This window comes from Paroedura picta, chromosome 11 (assembly GCF_049243985.1).
Source record: "Paroedura picta isolate Pp20150507F chromosome 11, Ppicta_v3.0, whole genome shotgun sequence".
NCBI lineage: Eukaryota > Metazoa > Chordata > Lepidosauria > Squamata > Gekkonidae > Paroedura > Paroedura picta.
The window spans coordinates 56,790,114-56,812,256 of record NC_135379.1 but is presented as its reverse complement, the minus strand read 5'-3'; the positions used below and the strand labels follow the sequence as shown (position 1 = coordinate 56,812,256).

General features: G+C 47.5%; 1 protein-coding gene across 9 annotated transcripts in view; it reads right to left on the bottom strand.

Moving 5' to 3' along the window:
* The window catches only part of HECW1 (HECT, C2 and WW domain containing E3 ubiquitin protein ligase 1), a 237,510-nt gene that overhangs the window by 24,493 nt on the left and 190,874 nt on the right, over window positions 1-22,143 (bottom strand). For 8 of the 9 annotated variants that reach the window (XM_077302971.1, XM_077302969.1, XM_077302973.1 and 5 more), the window contains 7 exons: window positions 20,261-20,366; window positions 18,987-19,083; window positions 14,889-14,972; window positions 14,334-14,443; window positions 8,615-8,735; window positions 4,741-4,854; window positions 3,540-3,692 (listed from right to left, as the gene is read on the bottom strand). In XM_077302971.1, coding sequence (XP_077159086.1) covers window positions 3,540-3,692; window positions 4,741-4,854; window positions 8,615-8,735; window positions 14,334-14,443; window positions 14,889-14,972; window positions 18,987-19,083; window positions 20,261-20,366 — 785 coding nt within the window. The remainder of the gene's footprint in view (window positions 1-3,539; window positions 3,693-4,740; window positions 4,855-8,614; window positions 8,736-14,333; window positions 14,444-14,888; window positions 14,973-18,986; window positions 19,084-20,260; window positions 20,367-22,143) is intronic. The other variant, XM_077302975.1, reaches the window with a different exon arrangement.

The window sequence follows — 22,143 nt, the reverse complement described above, 5'->3', positions numbered from 1 at the left end:
CCAGATGTGGTGGTCAGATGAAGCTCAGGGCTGCAAGGTATCTTCCCAACTTAAATATATTTTAACTTCAGAGGAGAGGGAGAAACACTCTACCCTCCCCCCCATAAAGTCAACTTCTTAAATCCCTTGAGACGCTGGGGGCTTCCCACAATGTCAACTGTTCCCAGCAGCTTTTATGAAGCCCCTTTGATTCTGCTTCCTCTTCCTCCTTTACTCTTCATAGCCAGCCTAGCTGCACCCTCCCAGGATGAGGATCACCTGGCAATTAGCAGAGTTTGCTGTAGGCCTTGCACCTGACACTCCCTTACTAGGAAGGCTGAAGTCTAGGAGGAGGTGATCCTGCAGACACTTAGATCAGGGGTAGTCAACCTGTGGTCCTCAAGATGTTTGTGGACTACAATTCCCATGAGCCCCTGCCAGCTTTGCTGGAGGACATCTGGAGGACCACAGGTTGACTACCCCTGACTTAGATGGCCCACAAGAGCAGCCAGGTGGGCCGCAAGGAAGATCTGGCCCCCCTTATAGCAGGGTGGCAGCAGTAGCAAAGTATAATCAGCACTCTCTGCTTTCCATCACCCCTCTAGAATGGGTATCTGGGGTAACTTATATAGATATTGGAGTTTTTGCCGCATCAGTTTTATTATTTTATTTTGTATATTACTATGTATTGGGGTTTTATGGGATTTTATGCTGTTAACTCACCTTGAGCCTATGGGGAGAGGTGAGTAACAAGTCTAATTAATAATAATAATAATAATAATAATAATAATAATAATAATAATAATAATAATAATAATAATAATAAGGCCAAAGGCCCATCTAGTCCACCACTCTGGACAAAACCCAGGTGCTACCAGGAGATCCACAAGCAGGACCCAAACTCCAGAAGCCCTCCTACTGTTGCCCCCTCCCCACACACCAAGAATACCGAGCATCCCTGCCCCAGACAGAGTGTTCCATCTAGACCTTGGGGCTCATAGCCACTCTGCTCCGTCTATCCAATCCCCTCTATATCTATAGTCGCCCCCACCCCAGGTTCATGGCTTTTGGGGTGAGGAAGTACTTCCTTTTGGCCTGTTCTAAACCTACCTACCAGAATAAGCCAGAATAAAGTTCTTGACACAGCTTGGTGTAGTGGCTAGGAATTCAGACTTCTAATCTGGCAATCTGGGTTTCTAATCTGGCAATCTGGCAATCCCCACTCCTCCTCCACATGTACCCAGCTGGGTGACCTTGGATCACCACAGCCCTGATAAAGTTCTTCTGAATGAGCAGAAATACCAGGGCTCTCTCAGCCTCACTTCCCTCACAGGGCGAGGAAAGAAAAAGCGATTGTAAGCCGCTTTGAGCCTCCGTTGGGTAGAGAAAAGCAGCATATAAGAACCAACTCTTCTTCTTCAGTAAGATTAGGGCTCTCTCAGCCTCACCTCCCTCACAGGGTGTGTGTTGTGGGAAGCAGAAAGGGAAGGCGACTGTAAGCTACTTTGAGACTTCTTCGGGTACACAAAAGTGGCATCTAAGAATCAACTCTTCTTCTTCTCAAGGGGTCCTTCAGCGATAGCACTGGATTTGTATCCTGGGGTCTCACGACAGACTGGACAACCCACCAAACCTACTTCCTTCCTGTACTCATACAGGCCAACCAGACAAGACACACACGGCCTCTACACATGATCCCTCCGTGGCTTGACCAGAAGTACAAGGCGGGGCAGTCGCCATGAGTGTACCAGCCCTGCCCTCTCCCCACCCTGTGACCTCTGGGATGCTCACACATCACAAGCATGCACTGGACGCTTGCACATCCACACTCCTTTCCCACGAATTCTGCGTTCCCAAAGGTGCTGCTCCTGGGGAGGGAGAGAACATTCAGACCCTTCCTCCTGCTCCTGAGCCGAGGCAGAGAGAGCTCACTCCCACTCTTCACGTGCACAGAGGTAGCATGCGCAGGTCGATGTGCCTTGTGACAGTTAGGGATTCGGGCAGCTGATGGCCTCCAAGGACACGCAGAGCACAAGTGTGTGGTCTTGCTGCAAACGTGCCAATGAAGTTGCCCTGGAAAGGAGCGGGAGGGTCGAGAGAAAGCCTCCAGCAATGGAATAGTTCATACTTTGTAGATGTTAAAAAGGGGTGGGAATGCCCCACGTGATATTGTCACTGGACAGGGTCTCCTGATCTAGGAAAGGGAGATTGGCAAGGGGAAAGTCCTTTGGCTCCACCTTTTCTGCAGCCCAGGAGGGCTAGAGCAGGGGTAGTCAAACTGCGGCCCTCCAGATGTCCATGGACTACAATTCCCAGGAGCCCCCTGCCAGCATTCTCTGGCAGGGGCTCCTGGGAATTGTAGTCCATGGACATCTGGAGGGCCGCAGTTTGACTACCCCTGGGCTAGAGCAACAACAACTCAAGCATGAAATGCTCCCTCACTGGCAGCGGCTTTCGCCATTTGCTCTGCCCACCAGCACACCAAACACGTTGACGAAAAAAGCCCAGTAATGACGTTTGTGTCAAGGCCTCTCGATTTTACTCAGTGCACAAGTCCTCTTTCTTCCTCCTGCTTGTCTGGACAGGACTGTCTGGACCAGAATCAGAGGGGCTTCCGATCTGGGGCCAGACTACGCTGCCAAGGCTGACAGATGCTCTCTCCCACTGCTTCACCCTTTTGGGAGGTTCACGGATTCTCAGTGGCCTGCCAGAAAGTGCTCTATAAGTGCTTCTGGGCTTTTTTCCTGGGCAGCTGCCAGACTCTGGCCGTATCTGTGGGTGGAACTAATGTCCCTGTGATTACATTAAAGGACTCCTTTTCTTTCCTAAAGGCAGGCCCTCGGAACTGCTCTTCGGAGGGAACAAACAGCGCTGGGGGAGGGAGGGAGGGAGGGAGGAAGGGGGTCTTTTAAACCCTTTCCACCCCATGCTGTTTCGGTGTGAGCCACTTTTCCTGCAGTGAGGGGAGGGGGTAGTTGCAAATAGTTGTGTTTTTCCCCCCACCCAGCAGCGGTAAGAGCTGCTTGGGGGTGGTGTTTTTCAGGAGAGAAACAGCATGGGAGGGACGGGTTAAAAAGCTTCTCTCCCACTGTGCTGCCTGTCCCCTTAATAGCAGCCCCAGAAGAGAAATTTGGCAAAGGAAATAAAAGAGGCTTTTAAAAGAATCACAGTCGCATTAGTTTCCCTCAGAAAGAAAGGGAAAGGAGTACATTTTAAGACAATTACAGAGCAACACGCAATGCACACTTTTGCCTGGTATGGCTTGTCAGATGGTGTCTCAGCATTCCTCCAGAGTGCCTCTTTCTTCCCTCCAGCTCTGCTTTTGCCTTCTCCAAAACTTCTACCTCAGGCTCCGGTCCCATGCATGTATTTCTGGCCACCTGATCTCTGGCCTGATCACGGACTTCCCCCCCTGCTCTCCACTTCAATGACAAATGTAATTTATGGCTAGCTTCATTTTAAAATGCCAGCCTGCCTGACAAAATCTAACTCGACATGCCTCTGGCAGGATTTTGGGGAATGGTTATTGTTAGCCACTGTATCTGGGGGTGGGATCTTACCATTCCAAGTGGTTTTCTACAAAGGCTGACATGGGGCTGATCTGTACAGTGTAAGTGTCATTGGCTGAATATTCAAACAGGCCGTAGTAGGGGTTGAAGAGCTCCTGAGACAGAAGGAAGAAAAACTCTCGGGACGGGCCGCTGTAGTCCAGTCTGAAAAGAAAACGCGGGGAAACCAGCATGATGAGAATCACTGAAACTTCACAGCACAAGAAACTTCAAATCAATCCTAGGAAGGAAAACATTTTAAAATATATGCTTGGTGACAAGATTTTAACTTTTTTCAGAATGCTGGAGAAACAGCCCGAATGAAGCTCCGTCCAGTTGAAAATTCCATGGATCTGAGCTTTAATTTCTTCTTGCAAAGCATTGCAAAGTGTGAATGTAAAATGTTAAACAGGCCCCAGGAATCCTCTTCCTGGGGACATCAGGGCCTAGGGTTGAAACTGCAAACAGTGTTGAAATTTGGCCTCCCTGCTCAAAACATCAGCCAAATGATCACCAAACTTAAATTATGTTTACATCATCCCTCTCACTAGAGGAAATGGGGCAGTTTTAGAATGATTTTAATTAAGATAACTACTTTAGAATTTTCCTGTTACGGCGATAATGATTATGTCTGTATTTTTTTGTTTTTGTTTATACGTATGTTGTGCAGGATGCTCTGTGGAGGCAGCCTATTTCCATGACCAATTCCCCAGATCGACAGAGGAGAGAACAAGTAAAGGAGGGCATGGCACGGCATGCACAAGGGCTTTGCATCTCTATCTTTTGAGATGCATAGGGAAACCGCCGTGGGCCTGTGGACCGCACATATGCCCTGGAGTTATTACACTTGTAAAATGCTCTGCATTAGACCTTTCATGGAAATCATGAAAATGCTGCGGGCTTAGGGGGACCAGATCCCCCTTGTAGCACTGGGCTGACATGGGCACATCACTGCTGGTTTTGCATGCTATTTTCCTGACCCCAGGATCTCCTGGTGGGCCTACAGGATCTCGTGGCAAATTGTGAGCTGCAGCCAGCAACCCTACAAAGGGTAGACATTTGCTTTATAAAAGCTCAGATCCAGTGCCAGGTGACCCTTTTCGGTACCCTTTTCTATTGCAAGTTCAATCCCTACAGAACTGTTTAAAGACAAACCAGTTCTGACTGTGGTGCTTGGCAAATCGGGGATGTCAGAATTTGCAGCACTGCTTACCCTTCTTCTCCCACAAACGTGACGTAGAGCTTGTTCCTTTGTAGCTCCTTCCTTGAGTAAGCCATCACCTGATTAAAAGTGCCTTCTAGCAGGTGATCACGCCGTATTATTAACCTGCACAGGGCAGAGGAATCACAAGCACGCATGAAAAAGCAGGCAGAGACAATGAACAGGTTATTATGATCTTTTGAGAACTTATCACAGATCAAAATTAGCCCATCTTAACAAAAAGCAGCTAGTGTTTCCACAGATCTAAGTTGTGAATTTTCTGAGAATGAAAGGCAGGCAAAAAGGGGGCTTCTTCCAGAGTGCTTGCATCATTACTACCAAATCCTATGTAGGAATACTGGCTCGTGGTGGTTTACATACACCCCATACATATAAAACCATTCTAATAATAAATTCTAATCCAATTATCAAAAAGATCGTTTAAATCTCCAAGATGGTGGTGCAAATACTAACTAATGATGTCCACTGAGCCTAGATCTCATAAGAGTGCTGCATAACAGCGCTGCCAACATCAAACTCGTAGAATGACAGGGGAATATCAAATATGCCATCTCCTTGGCCACCCAATTGCAGACCACTGTTCTCTCCAAGCACCTGCCATATGCTTAGGGATACCACATTTCTAGTGCAGTTCTAAGCAGATTCACTTTGACTTCATCAGAAGCAGAAGTGTTTAACTCTGCTTAGGATTCCACTCTCAGCCTCAGGTGGTTCACCGTTTCCTCCCCATGGTGCAAGGATAGTGTAGACCAGTGGTCCCCAACCTTTTTGAGGCTGGGGACTGGCAGGGCAACTGCCCGCCCGCGCATTCCGCGCATGCGCGGCACTTTCGCGCACGCGCGATTTTGCACGATTTCGCCCGCGCATGGCGCATGTGCGCATGTGTGCATGCGTGGCCCAGCCGCGCATGCACAATGCACGGGTGCGGCCTGATTCCCTCTCCTCCCGCAGTAAGAAGCTTCCCGGTCTGGGAAGTTTTTTACTGCGGGGGGTGGCGGGGAGAGGGAGCTGAGGCCCGGCGCCTTCGCGGCCCAGCACTGGGCCGCGGCCCGCAGGTTGGGGACCACTGGTGTAGACAACTGAGATGCATGCAAGATCTCCCAGTTGAAAGCTCTTTCCACATTGCCATGCCTAAAGAGGCACAGTGAAAGGATGTCCTATACTATGCCTTGGAGTTTAAATATTCATAAGGTAAAGGTAAAGGTATCCCCTGTGTAAGCACTGGGTTATGTCTGACCCTTGGGGTGACGCCCTCTAGTGTTTTCATGGCAGACTCAATACGGGGTGGTTTGCCAGTGCCTTCCCCAGTCATTACCGTTTACCCCCCAGATAGGAGGCTGAGTCAACCTTGAGCCGGCTGCTGGGACTGAACTCCCAGCCTCATGGGCAGAGCTTCAGTCAGCATGTCTGCTGCCTTACCACTCTGCGCCACAAGAGGCTCATTAAATATTCATACAAAAGTACAAAAATATCCATGCAGGCTATTGAAGCTGAAAAGGCTGAAAGAAAAGCCAATGGAAGGTGTGTTTATTTTTCATGCACCACTAAAATATGATGCATACATAGATTCCCACCCTCCCAAGTTCCTTGCTTGTAGCAGTACTGGGAAGATCAACATAGCCCTTTTTGGAGATGAGACATCAGTCTTTTAGAGAAGTGGCCTCAGCACCAGGTTGCGGCTCCCTCTCCCCGCCCTCCCGCAGCAAGAAGCTCGCCAGGCCACGAGCAAATCGGCCACCGAAGCGGCTGATTAGCTTGCGGCCTGGCAAGCTTCTTGCTTCGGGAGGGGGGGAAGAGGGAGCCACGGCGGGGGTGCAAATGCGCACGTGTGGCAGTTCTACGCATGCGGCGGCCACGGCTCCCTCTTCCCCCCGTCCTGAAGCAAGAAGCTTGTCGGGCAGCTAATCGGCTGCTTCGGTGGCCGATTTGCTTGTGGCCTGTGGGGAAGAGCGGGGAGAGGGAGCTGCGGCCGCCGGCATGCCGGCGGTGCAAATGCGCACGCGCGGACTTGACGCGCATGCACGTTTGCGTCCGGCGGGGTGCAAATGCGCACATGCGCCAGTTCTGCGCATGCGCGCATGCACAGCACCGACACACGTGCATGTTTGCGCCTTACTGGACGCAAACATGCATGTGCGGCAAGTCCGTGCATGCGCGTTTGCACCAGGGCTGCCACGCGTGCGCAGGGCCCCGGGTCGCCCTCTCCCCCCACCCCGTGGAAGTGGTTCGCAGCCACGGGAAGATTGTGGACCGCTGTTTTAGAGGATATTCACTGTGCACCTTCTCAGCAAGGTTAGACGGGAGTGAACGAGTAATCAGCAGCCAAGAGTTTCTGCCGGACCATGGTAGCATATTCTGCTAATGATGCTCATCTGGACCGAACTGTTTGGATTTCAGATCCATTTCCAGAACAAAAGTGGTTTGGGGCAGAAGCCGAACTGAACTTTGAAGTCAGCCAGATTCCACACACACACACACACACACACACACACACACACACACACACACACACACACACACACACACACACAAACATGCTTTAGAAGAATAGGCCGGAGCATGATGTGCTTCCTGCTAACTCTTGGAACAGGGTGCACAGAGGCAAGCCAGCTGCCCAACCAGGAATGTGATCTGCGCAATCCAGCGGTAGGAAATTACAGAGGTCAAGTCTCAAAATACTCAGAAAGCACGCAATGAAATAGCAAGGATTTTTTTCCAAAGCAAGACAGAAGCCCTGGTTTCCCTTAAACGGGGGTGAGTCAATTGCTAATTTAATGCCAAGGAGAAAAGGGCAGTTTGCAGAGGGGAAGCTCCTTTGTCCACAGTAGCAAAATGAAACAGAAGTCCAGCCGCACCTGACAGGGGAACGACTTTTCTTTCAAGTGTGGTCGCCGTGTTGATGTGAAGCAGCAGAACAAAGTTTGCCCAGTGGCATCTTTAAGACCAACAGAGTTTTATTCTGGGTGTCAGCTTTTGTTTGCATGCACACTTTTCCAGATACAACTTTAATTTCAGTATGAGCTTTTGCGAGTCACAGTTCACTTCTGATACTGAGAGTAATGTTGTTAGTTGTCAGGGTGGTGAGTTCCCCCTCACTGGCGTTCTTTAAGCAGCAGTTCGACAGATACTTCTGGTGGATGCTTTAGGTTGAGCCTGCACTGAGCAGGGGGTTGGACTAGATGGCCTGTATGGCCCCTTCTGACTCTATGATTCTATGAAAAGTGGATATCAGGTGACCAAACAACCAGGGCAAGTACTCTGAGTTTCTGAAAACATTTGAAAAGCAGTCCTACACAGAGTGCATTATAACAGTTCAGCCTGGAAGACACCAAAGTCACCACTAGGGTTGTGTGCGGTGGCGTCCGAATCGGCCTCAAACGGCCGATTCGGACACCACCACGCACAACCCTAAACTCACCACTGTACAACTGCAGTAATATCAAACTTCTCTAGGAAAGGCTGCAGGTGCTGATGTTAGCCTAAGTTGGGAAAAGGCATCCAGCTTGGCCAGAACCACCAACTGGGAATTCAGTACCAAGGCCAGGTCCGGAGAACTGTCCAAGCTGCACACATGGATCTCTAGGGGGGGAGACAACCCCAATGAACATGAGATGATTGTAGGAATCTCTACATCCTCAACCATTCATCTTATCCAAACTAAGTTTTAGCATGTCACTTTCATTTGGCTAATCTCAGGGGGGAAAATATTTGGGTATTTGTAACTGGTTTTCCTGCTTCTCCCCCTGTGCCCTTTACACTCCAACCTTTTTTCATCTTTTACATCAACCGTGCTGCTACTTGACCCAAATGTTTACAAAAAGGGAAAATAATAAACAACAGATTGAGCCAAATGCTGAATACTCACTTAATTTTACCTGGACCCTGGCCGTACCCTTTGGCTTCTAGTTTTCGGTAAAAATTGCGAAGCTTGGCTTCAAAATCTCTCCTGTACGGAGAAGGCGCTCTTGCGCTGGCTCGTTGCAAGCCTGAGGGAGGGAAATGGCAGATAAGACTTGAGGAAACTTTGCTCCTGATGCAAGGTCCTAACTCACCATTTGCTAAGAAACCTTTTATTGGGGGGAGAGGTCTTCTGCACAGTCACCTGTAGAAAGCAATGCATGTTTGTTTCCTAGTCTACAGACCTGGCTCAGATGGTCTGCAGCTCCTCTGCAATTGCCGGTAGGAGCATACGGAGGTGCTGGTGGCCAGGCTGGGATTATGCAAAGCTGCCAACCGAACAAATCAGTGCTTCTGGGGGCTATGCACACGGCTGCTGTGATTTAAACAATTGCATTGGCATGAACAGGGTTCATAGTGACTCTCAGAGGGTTTGGGCAAAGCTGTCACCTCCCATGTCACCGTCATGCCTGGTGTCCTGCTTCCCTGCTGCAATTTGGCCAAGACTTCAAGATCGTCTAAGGCAATGCTCTCCAACCTTTTTATCACCGGGGACCGGTAAACGCTTGACAACTTTACTGAGGGCCGGGGTGGGTAGTCTTTTGCCAAGGGACGGTGCCGCTGCTGCCTGAGTCCCTGCTCCACTTGCTTTCCTGCCGGCGTACCTGACTTCCCACCATCCACTGGGGGGCACTGCCAGCAGCAGCTGCACAGTGCCACGCCGAGGAGGAGCCCCAGCCATGGTGGCCACTGGAGAGCACCAAAGGTGAGCTGGCGGCAGAGTGGCAGGGCAGCCCTCGAGGCAGCAGCCGGGGAGGAGGACAAGGAGGAGCTGCGGCCCGGTACCAACTGATCTACAGACCGGTACTGGTTCCCAGACCAAGGGTTGGGGACCACTGGTCTAAGGTTCCCCTGTGCCAGATGTTAAAGTATCCAGAAACCCATTCCTTCCACAGACCCTTAGCATGTAGACTGGCCTCATGCAGAAGCAGGAGTGGGCCTACACATGGAAGTTCTGGCAAAGAACAGGGTTTGGATGCTGAGCTGCAAGTCTGGGGGCTCTAACATCACGAAGGCAGGCAAAAATGGCCTCCCCGTGTCAATTCATGTCCTCGCTCCCCTTAATGTTTTGTTTTGCTTAGCCAGGATGTGGCATTCACAGCTTTAGTTTCTTCACCTGCACTACATGTAATGGTTTGCCACTGGTAGGGAAGTGTGGGTGGAATACAACCCATCCTTTTCTGGATGCAACCGTCAAGGTTATCCAACTGCACATACGGGGAGTGCATACTACCTGCAATTCACCTGAAATGTGCAGTCACCAGGTTGTCTGAATAGGTGAAGAGTGTAAAGGTGAAAATATGTGCAGTGCCCTATTTAGATGACATAGCAAGTGTGCATCTCAGAAAGACTGTAGGTGATTCCCAATACTCATGGCTGGATACCCTCATATATAATGTCTGAAAAAGGCTAACCTAGAAAAGCCACATCATGGGCATGTGGAATGGCTTTTCCCCTTCTTAATTACATTTTCTTCTTTTTGCGATGTCTCAAACATTGTCTATAATAATAAAATCCCTTTGTTGTGACCGGGTTTATGTGTGTGTGAGAAAAAGGCATTTTCCCAACGTGATCCTATTAAGAGCACATCTTGCACCACTTGGGAGTCATTTTGCTTTGAAGCCAACACCCTGAAAGCAGCCGATTCCTTTTCGGCAAACAATTTCTGTGTTAATTCAGGGTAAGCGAACAGGAGCCGTGAAATCGGATTTTCATCATCTGGTTCAGAGGAAACAACGTAAAAAGAAAAGCCACTCATTTGGCAGAAGGCCCTCCATTGCAAGGTTAAAAATTAAAAATTCCTTGATAGAGGGGAAAACAACAATGTACAGCAACAGAATAGCAGGCTCCTTATAATCTGTTTTGAAAAGTAGGAAGGTATAATTGATCCCTGAAAAAGCAGAAATCCTTGTGAAGCTTCATTTATGTTGGCAGATTGTTATACACCGCACAACAGAGGGCAACCGCAGGAAGGTTGGTCTACAATATAAGAGCTAGTTTTGAGGCCAGTAGCACTTTAGGGGCCAACAATTTTTTAAAGAATTTGAAAGTTGAAGCTCCCTTCAGTTATCAGAGGAGGGAAACTGCGTCTCTCAGAAATGTATACCTTGAAAATCTTGTTGGTCTGTAAGGTGCTCCAGGGCTTGAATCTGAGAGCACGCAATGCTGATCATAAGAACATAAGACAAACCCCGCTGGATCATCTAGCCCAGCATCCTGTCCCATGTGGTGGCCAACCAGTTCTTCTGCACTGCCAACAACAGGGCATAGAGGATGAGGCCTTCCCCTGATGTTGGCTCCTGACTCTGGGATTCAGAAGATGGCAAAGAACTTCTTTGGGGAAAGGTCCCATTTCCAAATTGATTGCTAAAGCACTGATGAATTCTGACTATCGCTTTGGATGGCTTCCAATAGGAAATGCCAGCTACTAGAGGCAGGTCATGGAAACTACCTCAATCCTCTCTCTACAGAGTGTTGTCAGGCAGTTCCCATCATACCCACTGGACCAGGGTCTCCTGCAGGTGCCAGTCTGCAAATGGGGAAAATCAACAATTGTGTCTACACCTGCCTTCTCTGTTGTGGTCCCGATCTTATAGGACAGCCTGCCTGAGGAGGTCAGAAGGCTCCCACTCTCATGGCTTTCCACAAAAGTTATTCAAGAGGTTTTTTCCAGCCAGGGGATAGAGCAGCACTGTACTAAGCAATTCACAATGTACATTAGAAAAATTATTAAGGATTATGGTCTATACTACCATGTATAGCTTGCTAAAGTTCAGATCCTGCTATTGAATTTTGCATCTTTTAATGCATCATTAAGCCAGCCCTTTTCAACCTTTTGACCATGGAGGAACCCCTGAAGTAAATTTCCAGGCTTCAAGGCCTCCCGGAAGTAATGTCAGCTGGCCACACCTCCTTGTCACGTCCCCTGGAAGTGACATGTCACCAGAAGTGACATCACCAACACACTCTTTGCCCTCCTTTTGCTCCCCCCACCACCTTTACTACTATAGAGCCAGTTTGGTGTAGTGGTTAGGAGTGCGGATTTCTAATCTGGCATGCCGGGTTCGATTCTGCACTCCCCCACATGCAGCCAGCTGGGAGGCCTTGGGTTCGCCACAGCACTGATAAAACTGTTCTGACCAAGCAGTGATATCAGGGCTCTCTCAGCCTCACCCACCCCACAGGGTGACTGTTGTGGGGAGAGGAAAGGGAAGGCGACTGTAAGCCGCTTTGAGCCTCCTTTGGGGAGAGAAAAGCGGCATATAAGAACCAACTCTTCTTCAGTAATCTCATGGCTCTCTCAGCCTCACCCACCCCACAGGGTGTCTGTTGTGGGGAGAGGAATGGGAAGTGACTGTAAGCCGCTTTGAGCCTCCTTCGGGTAGGGAAAAGCGGCATATAAGAACCAACTCTTCTTCTTCTTCTTCTTCTACAATGGCAGTTCCACCTCATGTAGCCAAGAAAGAAGGTCAGGAGCTGCAAAGACAGCCTGGACCCCCCTTCCCCACAACCAACTCCCCCTCTTTGATTTTTATACCCATGGCATACCCATTGAGCCTTCCAGGCAGAGCTGGTTAGTTCTGTATATCTAAGCTGAACCTCTCTTGCTTTATCTCTTCACATTCTTTATTCAGCAGACAGGAAAAAGTCATGCCCACAGCAACAGAGTATGGGGAAGGAATCTGGGGACAGCTCGGCTATCCGCATTCATGCATCCCTTTTGAGGACAAAACTAGACCCAGCCACGGTTAAATATCAAGAGAACAGATAATTGAACTTATGGCTGCCCCAATTGGGTCCAGTTTGACTTTAAAAAGGGCAATATGCAACTGGTTATTTCACAGAATATTTAGGAAACAATAAAGGGGAACTTGTAACTTTTATCAGACTGTTTTTATTGCTGGTGTTTTAACCTAGTTTATTGTTTTATTCTGTTGTTTTCTTGCTTTTAATGCATTTAGAGTTTGTTTTAATACTGCATTTATATTCTCAAATAACTTGGGAGGGGACAAAAGAAAGGGGCAGACATTTTCAAGAATAGAAAATACTACATTTTAAACCCTATTTCTTTTTGAAGAAATCTCCAGGTAAACTTAGGTTAAGTTGCCCTTTTTGTGCATGTTCATGTGCTTCTGGAAAGGCTCCAAAGATAAGAAAATACTGTCTGCAACTTTTATCCACAACACAAACGTCCTCTTGAAAATTCAGGTAAACTTGAAGAAGAAAATGGATGTGTACTCTTCACACGTAGAATTCTCTTTTCCAGACACAGGGTCACCCTAGTGGGCAATCCATATGCCTGGATAATCTTGAAATGTTCAATGTTATGAGTATTCAAAGAACAGTGTACTCCGGAGACCCCTTCCTGAGATCTGGAATGTCTAATTCATAAAGCACAGCAATCTCCCATGGCAGCAAAAACCCCTGCTTAGTAACACAATCTGTGACTATGCATGTAGTTCATAAAAAATATTTATATTATCGCAGTCATTTCTATTTCTTCATCTTGAAGATAAAGTGGGGGCAGAATTTTACTTTGTGAAGCTCTCTATGTTACAGGAAGAATATCATTTTCATTGTATTCACTCAGCAACAGTTTACACTATGACAGTCACAGGAAATTGTAAGAACATTTCAATATCTATTTGCACATTTCTATCACTGGAGAGGGGGAAAAAATGTAGCCAGGTTGAGACAGAAGATTGGGGCCATTTCCACGTGCTTATCTGCCTCAGGTTCAATGCTGTTGGGAGGTGACTTTCTTGTCTCCCCACACAATGTACAGCATTTTGTGCATCCCCGCAGCTTCCCTCTGATCTCTCTTAAACCTGCTTAGCTGCAAAATTTTGGGAAAGACGGCTACAAAGCCTGGATGGCTGTACTGAAGAAGAATAGTTGGTTTTTATACCCTGCTTTTCACCACCCAAAGAAATAGTTCTGTGCTGTCACCTCCACTCCCCAACAGATTCTCCACTGAAACTCAATCCTTCTCAAGTATAAGAGCTGTTTTTTATACCCCACTTTGAACTATCGAGTGTCAAAGCGGCTTAAAATCACCTTCCCTCCCTCCCTCCCGATAGACACCCTGCAAGATAAGTGGGGCTGAGAAAGCTCTGAGAGAACTGTAACTCAAGGTCAGCCAGTTAGCTGCGCATGGAGAAACTGGAGAATTGAACCTGGTGCTCTGGATTAGAGGCTGATGCTCTTACTATTTATTTCATTTATATAACCACTCCCCGCGTGGCTCAGGACGGTGTCCAACAATAACACAGTAACAATAGTGGTTCGTTAAACATTAATAAAAATAAACATGAAAAGCTTTTAAAGCGCATGGAAATCCTTAAGACATCTCGCTGCGTTAGTGCGCTCTCCTTCAATGTAGCCAGTGGACAGTGTACTCCATGTTTTTTTTTTCCAAGGGGGCCCTTAACCACTACACCATGTTGGTGATTTTCCCAAATACATGGTCACCATTTTCTGATTCCCTCCCGGTGGCAGCCATTTTCTCCCCCATCACCAGGGGGAAACCAGCCATGTAGAAGCTATAACAACAATGGGAAACCAAAGTAACATTTTGCTTTGGACAGGAGAAAAGAATCTCGACATGGAGCAGTTGGGTCCTTTACCTGGCGAATTCTGAGGTGATGAGCACGGCGAACAGCGAGGAGAGAAGCTGTAGCCAGGGTGGAAGGCTGCTTGGAGGGGGATATAAGACATAATATCTTCTTCAAAAAGGCTGATAAGAGAGAGAGAGAAAGGGGAGAAATGTTTGGTTCAATTACTTTATAAGAATGCAGTTCAGGCAAAGTTGTGAACCACCAGGTTGTCTCATTAGAACAGGGGTAGTCAAACTGCGGCCCTCCAGATGTCCGTGGACTACAATTCCCAGGAGCCCCTGCCAGCGAATGCTGGCAGGGGCTCCTGGGAATTGTAGTCCATGGACATCTGGAGGACCACAGTTCGACTACCCCAGCATTAGAACTTTGACAGGATGTATGGATAGGATTATATGGACACACATGTCCCTCCCCTGGTTATTCTTTTGCGGAGAGCTCTTAGCATGCATGGATATTTCTCTGAGTTGGGTTGTGTTTGCTGCACAGTTCAGGGAACTGTTTTTGAAAGAAGGACCTCAAAAGCTGAACTAAAAGAGTGAGACAAGTTGTCGACAATGTAATCACCTCAGTAATATTACTAAATCTGCATCACAGGATAACTTTTCAAGCCCATGCGTACCCTCTGTTCGAATGTAGTGAATCTTCTCCCTGGAGAGCGAACAACACAGAAAAGAGGTTGTTGTACTAGAAAGCCAAAACAAATATTTACCTTCTGCCCACGACTTTCATTTATCTCAGAAAAGGGAATAACAGAAATCTGCCATGCAGACCACTTCCTACGGATTACATATGTCTTTTGACCTGCATGATTTGTGCTGTCTTGTGTTTGTGGAGGCAAAGCTGAGCTGGTTTACAAATACTCGTACTTCTCAGGGAAACAAAACTGACAGAAAGTTGAGAATCAAGAGAAAATTGTCTGCTGAGAATTCACCGTGCTTCAGGGCCTCGGGAGAGTCGGGAGATACTCTGTGAAGAAGGATGAAGACCAGAACAAGGACCCAGAAGCTGAGGGAGATAAGGAGCTAGAAGAAGAAAGCAAAAGAAAGGGTGTAGAGAATGGGAGGATGAGAAACAGAAAGCAGAGGGAAGGGTTGGAATTTCTGCTAGTGGAAGGCACTTCCTCAGAGGAAAAGGACTTTCCACCCTCCCTCTCCCCACCGAAGCCCATTGTTCTTCTCAAAATGCTGTTCCCGGGGGGACAGGAGACCCCAAAGGAGTGTAATGAGGGGAAAATAAGGGATCTGCAGCAGGAAGGAGAAATGGGTAGCAACCACAGCTCCTGCTAGCAGAAGTTTCTGCCTTGATCCAACCCAAAGAGCTGAGGCAGGAAAGGGCTAATGAAACAGAGGGCTGTGAAAAAAAAACACATGGTTTAACACCCAAAGATACGAGACAGAGGTACGAAGAAAGTTGCCGAAAGCTGCTGAAGAAAGTGGAATAAGGTTGGCAAATTTCTGCATACTGGGGCTTTTCTCTCTATGCAGCATTGCCCAATGACTGCTTCTCTGTATGTTTTTTATCCTGGGGGGGGGGGGGAAGAGATGTTGAATATTTGTTTCTATTCTAGCTTCTAATACATTTCTCACAACATAACTACACTGCCTTTGCACACCCATGTGTCGAAGAAGAAAATGACCTGTATTAGGACAATGGATCCATCAGCCTGAACGTAGGGTCACTTTTTTTGTAGAAGGGAGTTGCAGGTAGAAAAGCAGCCCTTGGGAGGTAAAGGTCCTCCCATGTCCCCCCCAACTCCCCTGCAGAAATTACTCCTCCCAATTATACTATGGAATAATAACAGATTTGCCACTGCAAATCTGGAGATTGGGGGGGGGGGTGTAGAGCCTGGGGAGGGCTGGGTCTACAGTGGGAAAGGATGCCCTTGAGTCCACCTTCCAAAGTGGCCATTTTCTCCAGCTGGAGATCAGCTGTAATCCCAAGAGATATCCAGCCACCACCTGGAGATAAGCAACGCTAAGCAGAAAAGGGGCTACCTTTCTTTTTTATTGGAATGTCAAACGTTGTGTTGGCTGGTTGCGAATCCATATATACAGATTTTAATTTGTTTAAAGTGGCTAACATTAGACATGGCTACAGGGTAATGGGTAACCAGGGAGGGACCAAGGATTTTTGGTGCCCTAGGCAAATGACTCCCTTGCCATGGAAGGTGGGACGGAAGGCACAGGCACACCATGGGCATGCTTGAGCAGCCGCTTGGCACCGGTGCAGATGGGTTGGGTAGGAAGAGTGCCAACCTGGTTTATTTTGGTGCCCTGGGTGATCCAACCTAGAATCATAGAATGATCCTTGAGCCCAGCCTTTCTCATTTTTTTTACTTTTGAGAAACCCCTGAAACATCCTTCAGGCTTTAAAAACCCCCAGAAATGGTATAGTCATGCAGAATATGATTGGGAAGCATAACTTCTCACACTGACTCAAGGCCCCTCCCCTTCCCACCCCCTCCAGGCCCATCATTGGCCATTTTGGGGTGGGGGGCAGGTCAACATGATGATATCTCTTCATATCACCATATAAATATTTAATAACATTTTAAAAATCTATATAAAATTAATTAACTTCCATCCATTCAGGAAACCCTTCCGGGGCCATCAAGAAACCCCAGGGCTTCACAAAACCCTGGTTGAGAAAGCTGAGTCTAGATGGGCTGGCCCTGTCTGCCCTCAGACTTGTTCTGAGAAGTTTGCCTGCAAAGAGCAATGCAGCAAGAAATATGGTTCAGAGTCTTCGGGATTACTGACTGCATGATTAATGTTATGGGCATGATGGAATGAGGAGCCAAGGAGAACTTGAAATCAGATTTTTTGCTGGCCACTAGCAACCCAAAAATTATTTTTTTTTAAATGACCTAAAGAAGACTGGATCAAACCGTTCCTCCTGAACTGTCTCAGATTTGTAATATTTGGGTCTGTTCTCTGCTTTAAAAGTGAAGGGTTAAAGTATTTCCTGTTCTGTAAGGAAGGAGAAGTCCCGTAATGGAATTTCTTTCCTTATAATTTAATGGTGGTAATAAAACTTCTTAGCCACAGAAATGTGCATTTTTAATATAACAGCTATTTCACCCTGTCCGGTGGTTTTTGTTAGCAGACTGCCATTCCTGCTGAAGCAAATTGTCATCCTCTGCAGCTCAGAATCCTTTTGGTTGGCCCTCAGAGCTCAATTAGATCAGTCAAGAAGACCACTAAAATATTTTGTAGAGGGGAAAAATGGGGGGACAGACCGGAAAGTCTCAATGGGACCATATGGATAGTCTTGATTACCATAATTCAGGAATGGCCAGACTGTGGCTCTCCAGATGTCCATGGACTACAGTGACCATGAATCCCTGCCAGAACCATACTGGCAGGAACTCATGGTAACTGTAGTCCATGGACATCTGGAGAGGCACAGTTTGGCCATCCCTGCCATAATCTCCTAGGAAGGATAATTTATTGGCTGCCTGGGCTGCACAAGGAAATCTAGTAATTCAGGAGTAGTCAAACTGCAGCCCTCCAGATGTCCATGGACTACAATTCACATGAGCCCCTGCCAGAGAACGCTGGCAGGAGCTCATGGGAATTGTAGTCCATGGATATCTGGAGGGCCGCAGTTTGACTACCCCTGTAGTAATCAATGTGCTCCAGTGCTCTGACCTCTTCCTACTGAGAATGTAGCACAGGCCAGGATCATTTGAGACTTGATAGGTCCAACCATCCACGACAGCTTAAATTGCATTTGGCTTGGTGGGTCACAAGCTGTGACTCAGGGATGGTAGACAATCGTATTTGCCTGCCAAGCACAATAAATCCTGTCCCTATTAATGACTGGCATATCTTATGGCAGGGGTAGTCAAACTGCGGCCCTCCAGATGTCCATGGACTACAATTCCCATGAGTCCCTGTTAGCTTTTGCTGGCAGGGGATTAAGGTGAATTGTAGTCCATGGACATCTTGAGGGCCGCAGTTTGACTACCCCTGTCTTGTGCTGTTATACACATCTTTCAGACCTTGCTTTTTAATGCATGTTTTGTCACCACACATAGTGGCCAAAACGTTTGGGTTACACAATGAACATTGTTCTTTGCACAGCTGTTTTCCCATCACCCTTAAAAACATGCAATCCTAAAATCAATGTGGCATTATGGCATCATCAATGGAACACTGGTTTACTCTGCACACCTCTTCTCACCTGACACGGCAGTCCCTTTTGACCCTCCTAAAGTTTATTTCTTGGGTTGAGGGAACCACACAAAATCGAGGGGCTGCCGTGAGGTGGAGGTACGGGGTTAAACTGCCCCCCTGCCACTGTTAATCCATATGGAACCTGTAATACCAGGAATAACCCTTGCAGGAATACACTGAAAGGGACCAGGGTGGGGAGAAGAATGTGGATGAACTCCATGTTCCATGTTCTTCATAGGGGACAAGCCACCACCTCTACCAGTATCTGCACAGGCTTTCCATTGTGGGGCAAGCAACACTTCAGGAGGAGCACATGAGATCAGGGCACAACACAGGGAAAAGCCCTTCCTCCACCCTGAAAACATGGTTCCTCTCCAGATCCCACCCACTTGTGGCTACCTTCAGCCATTAAAGCAGTGGGAGTTTCCGTTTTTGGATCTCCCATCTCACGTATAACTTGACTGCCAGCTGCGACATAATGTACCTGAGTGCATGGTTTCGTGCCAAACTTGGCTGACGCTCCTGCAGCATTTCGAAAATGTTGGGCTGACGTAGGAATGCAACTATCTTGTCATTATATGCTGAAACAGAGAAAGGACCCACAACACAATCATAAATATACTTTAACAAGAAATGACACATCCTTAGACTCTGAGAAATAAGCTGCTGACTAGGATTCACCAAACGTGATTCAGCAAGGAGAACCCAACGCATCCTAGGTAGGCATTTTATCAGATAAATCTATTCATCGTTCCATCTCTGTCTTTCCTTCTCAAACTGTGTGGCATTGCAGTACAGTGTGCTGCGAGAGAACAGGCAGTGTATTAAATCATAGAATCACAGAATCATAGAGTTGGAAGGGGCCATGCAGGCCATCTAGTCCAACCCACTGCTCAACGCAGGATCAGCCCTAAGCATCCTAAATCAATTTGCTAATGTATGTATTAAGTAATGTAAATGTTAAATGATGCCTGTGTCAGTTATCTGCCCACGGAGATGGATGACTGCCATGTCTGCATGTGGCCCTCATCCGAATGTCAGTCCCTGCTAGGACATAATATCTGAGAGTCTGGGAAAAAGACAGAGAAGGGGGCTGCATTGTGGGTAAACAATGCTCCTTCTTGCACATGCTCCTTGTGGCATGTTCATAGAGAATGTGCGTTCTATTTTATTAGCAACTGCAAATAGATTCCACCACACTGTCCTGCTCGGGATAGCTCAGGCCAGCCTAATCTCGACTGGCTCGGAAGCTAAGTAGGGTCAGGCCTGGCTAGTACTTGCATGGAAGATCACTGAGGAAGTCCAGAGCTGCTCTACAGAGCCAAACAGTGGCAAACCACCTGCACTGGTCTCTTGCTTTGAAAACCTCACCGGAATGCTGTTAAGTTGGCTGCTAGTGACAGTCCCAACCACCACCAAGCCCTAACTCCATGGGAGGGGAGCTCTCCTGATCCCCTTTTTCAACCCGATGTATCATTTCAATGAGAATGTACAAATGCCAATGGATCTATTCAAGGCCATCAATGCCATCATCCTGTTTCCCTCCATGACCAATCAGACACCACTCCAAGCACCATAGGAAGAACAGGGGCCAAATCCCCTGGGTCTGACACCTTGCAACTGAATCTACAGCTGTGGCAATAATAAAAGGGCACCCATTTATAAATGTCAGAGAATTACAGAGCCCTTTTCATTTGGTGATGAGACATGTCTGCAACAGGGTTTCACGCCAACTCCTCCCAAGGCAAGAAAGCTCACCTAGAGGTAATGTCTCATGATGATGCTGACTTCGAATCGCTGTCACCAGGCTGTTGCCCGGTCGGGTCAACAGAGACACTCCTCTGTTGCGAGAAACTTCTGATGCCTAGAATGAAAAAGAGATGTTGTTGTGGGTCATTGGACGACCCAGTGGAATCAATCTTTGAAATATGTTTTCAAGACAAGTCATGGTTCTTGGTCAAGGTTGTGCAGTCAGAGTAGGAGAAGGGCTTGATGGTGATTGATCACATTTTTGACACAGGATTTGAAAACTGTGACAATTGTATGTTATTAGATGAAAGATAATCTTGGTCAGGGTCGCAGTATTGCCTACACGTGGGTCCCAGGTGCTCCATCCAGCTAAGTGTGATACAAGAAGAAGAAAGAAGAGTTGGTCCTTATACCTGAAGGAGTCTCTAAGTGGCTTCCAGTCTCCTTCCCTTTCTCTCCCCACAACAGACATCCTTGTGAGGCGGGTGATGCTGAGAGAGCCCTGATATTACTGAAGAAGAAGAAGAGTTGGTTCTTATATGCCGCTTTTCTCTAACTGAAGGAATCTCAAAGCGGCTTCCAATTGCCTTCCCTTTCCTCTCCCCACAACAGACACCCTGTGGGGTGGGTGAGACTGAGAGAGCCCTGATATCACTGCTCGGTCAGAACAGTTTTATCAGTGCCGTGGCGAGGCCAAGGTCACCCAGCTGGTTGCATGTGGGGGATCGCAGAATTGAACCCGGCATGCCAGATTAGAAGTCCGCACTCCTAACCACTACACCAAACTGGCTCTCAGGTATATTCTTCACCAAAAGTAGAAATATATTTTGCAACAGGCCAGGCCAGTTAAGCGTGGACACAGATTGCTTTTTTTAAAAAAGAAAGAAAAGTATTCTCCTTGATCAGCTGTTTGCTGGAAGTGGATGTATGAGGCTGTTAAAACCTTGATCTGCAATACTGCTGTTTCTAAAGAGGGCTTTGTATAGAATCACAGAACCATGGGATTGGGAGGGGCTGTGAAGACCATCTAGTCCAATCCCATCCTCAATGCAGGATCAGCCAAAAGCATCCCAGGCAAGTGTTTATCCAGCCACATCTTGAAGACCGCCAGTAAGGGGGAGCTCACCACCTCCCTAGGCAGCCTGTTCCACTGCTGAACTACTCTTGCTGTAAACAATTTCCCCTCTAATATCCAGCTGGTATCTTTCTGCCCATAATTTAAACTCATGCTCCTGAGTCCTGTCTTCTGCTACCAACAAGAATAGCTTCCTGCCCTCCTTTAACAGCTTTTCATGTCCCCCTTCTCAGTCTCCTCTTCTCCAAACTGAACATTCCCAAGTCCCTCAGCCTTTCCTCATGCGGCTCGGTCCCCAGGCCCTGGAACATCCTCCTCGTTCTCTTCTGCACCTGGTCTTTTTGGAAGCAAAGCCTCCAGAACTGCACGCAGTACTCCAGGTGCAGCCTGACCAATGCAGTGTACAGGGGAATGATGCCATCTTGCTAGATGGATAGTATGCTCCTACTGATATCCCCCAAGGCTATATTAGCCTTTTCTGCTGCTGCCTTAGTATGCAGTGTGCAAAGACGGACTGAGGCCACTGTTTTGGTGCACAGGATCTCAGTTTTAGTGGTCAGTATTTATTTTTTTAAATATCATTTACTGCAAGATTCAATTGAGGGAGGAGGAAAGCACCCAATCTAGAAGTCAGAACGAAGTCCAACTTTTTGTGCATGCCAGTCCAACCCAAATAACACAGACAAGCACCAACTTTTCAAACTGGCTATGAACTTAAAAACAGAACAGTTGTTAAATGTGACCGACCAGTCACCTCTGCAAAGGAGATTACACAGCATAGAGGGACTGGCCAATATATCAATATCTGTGTTAAGCG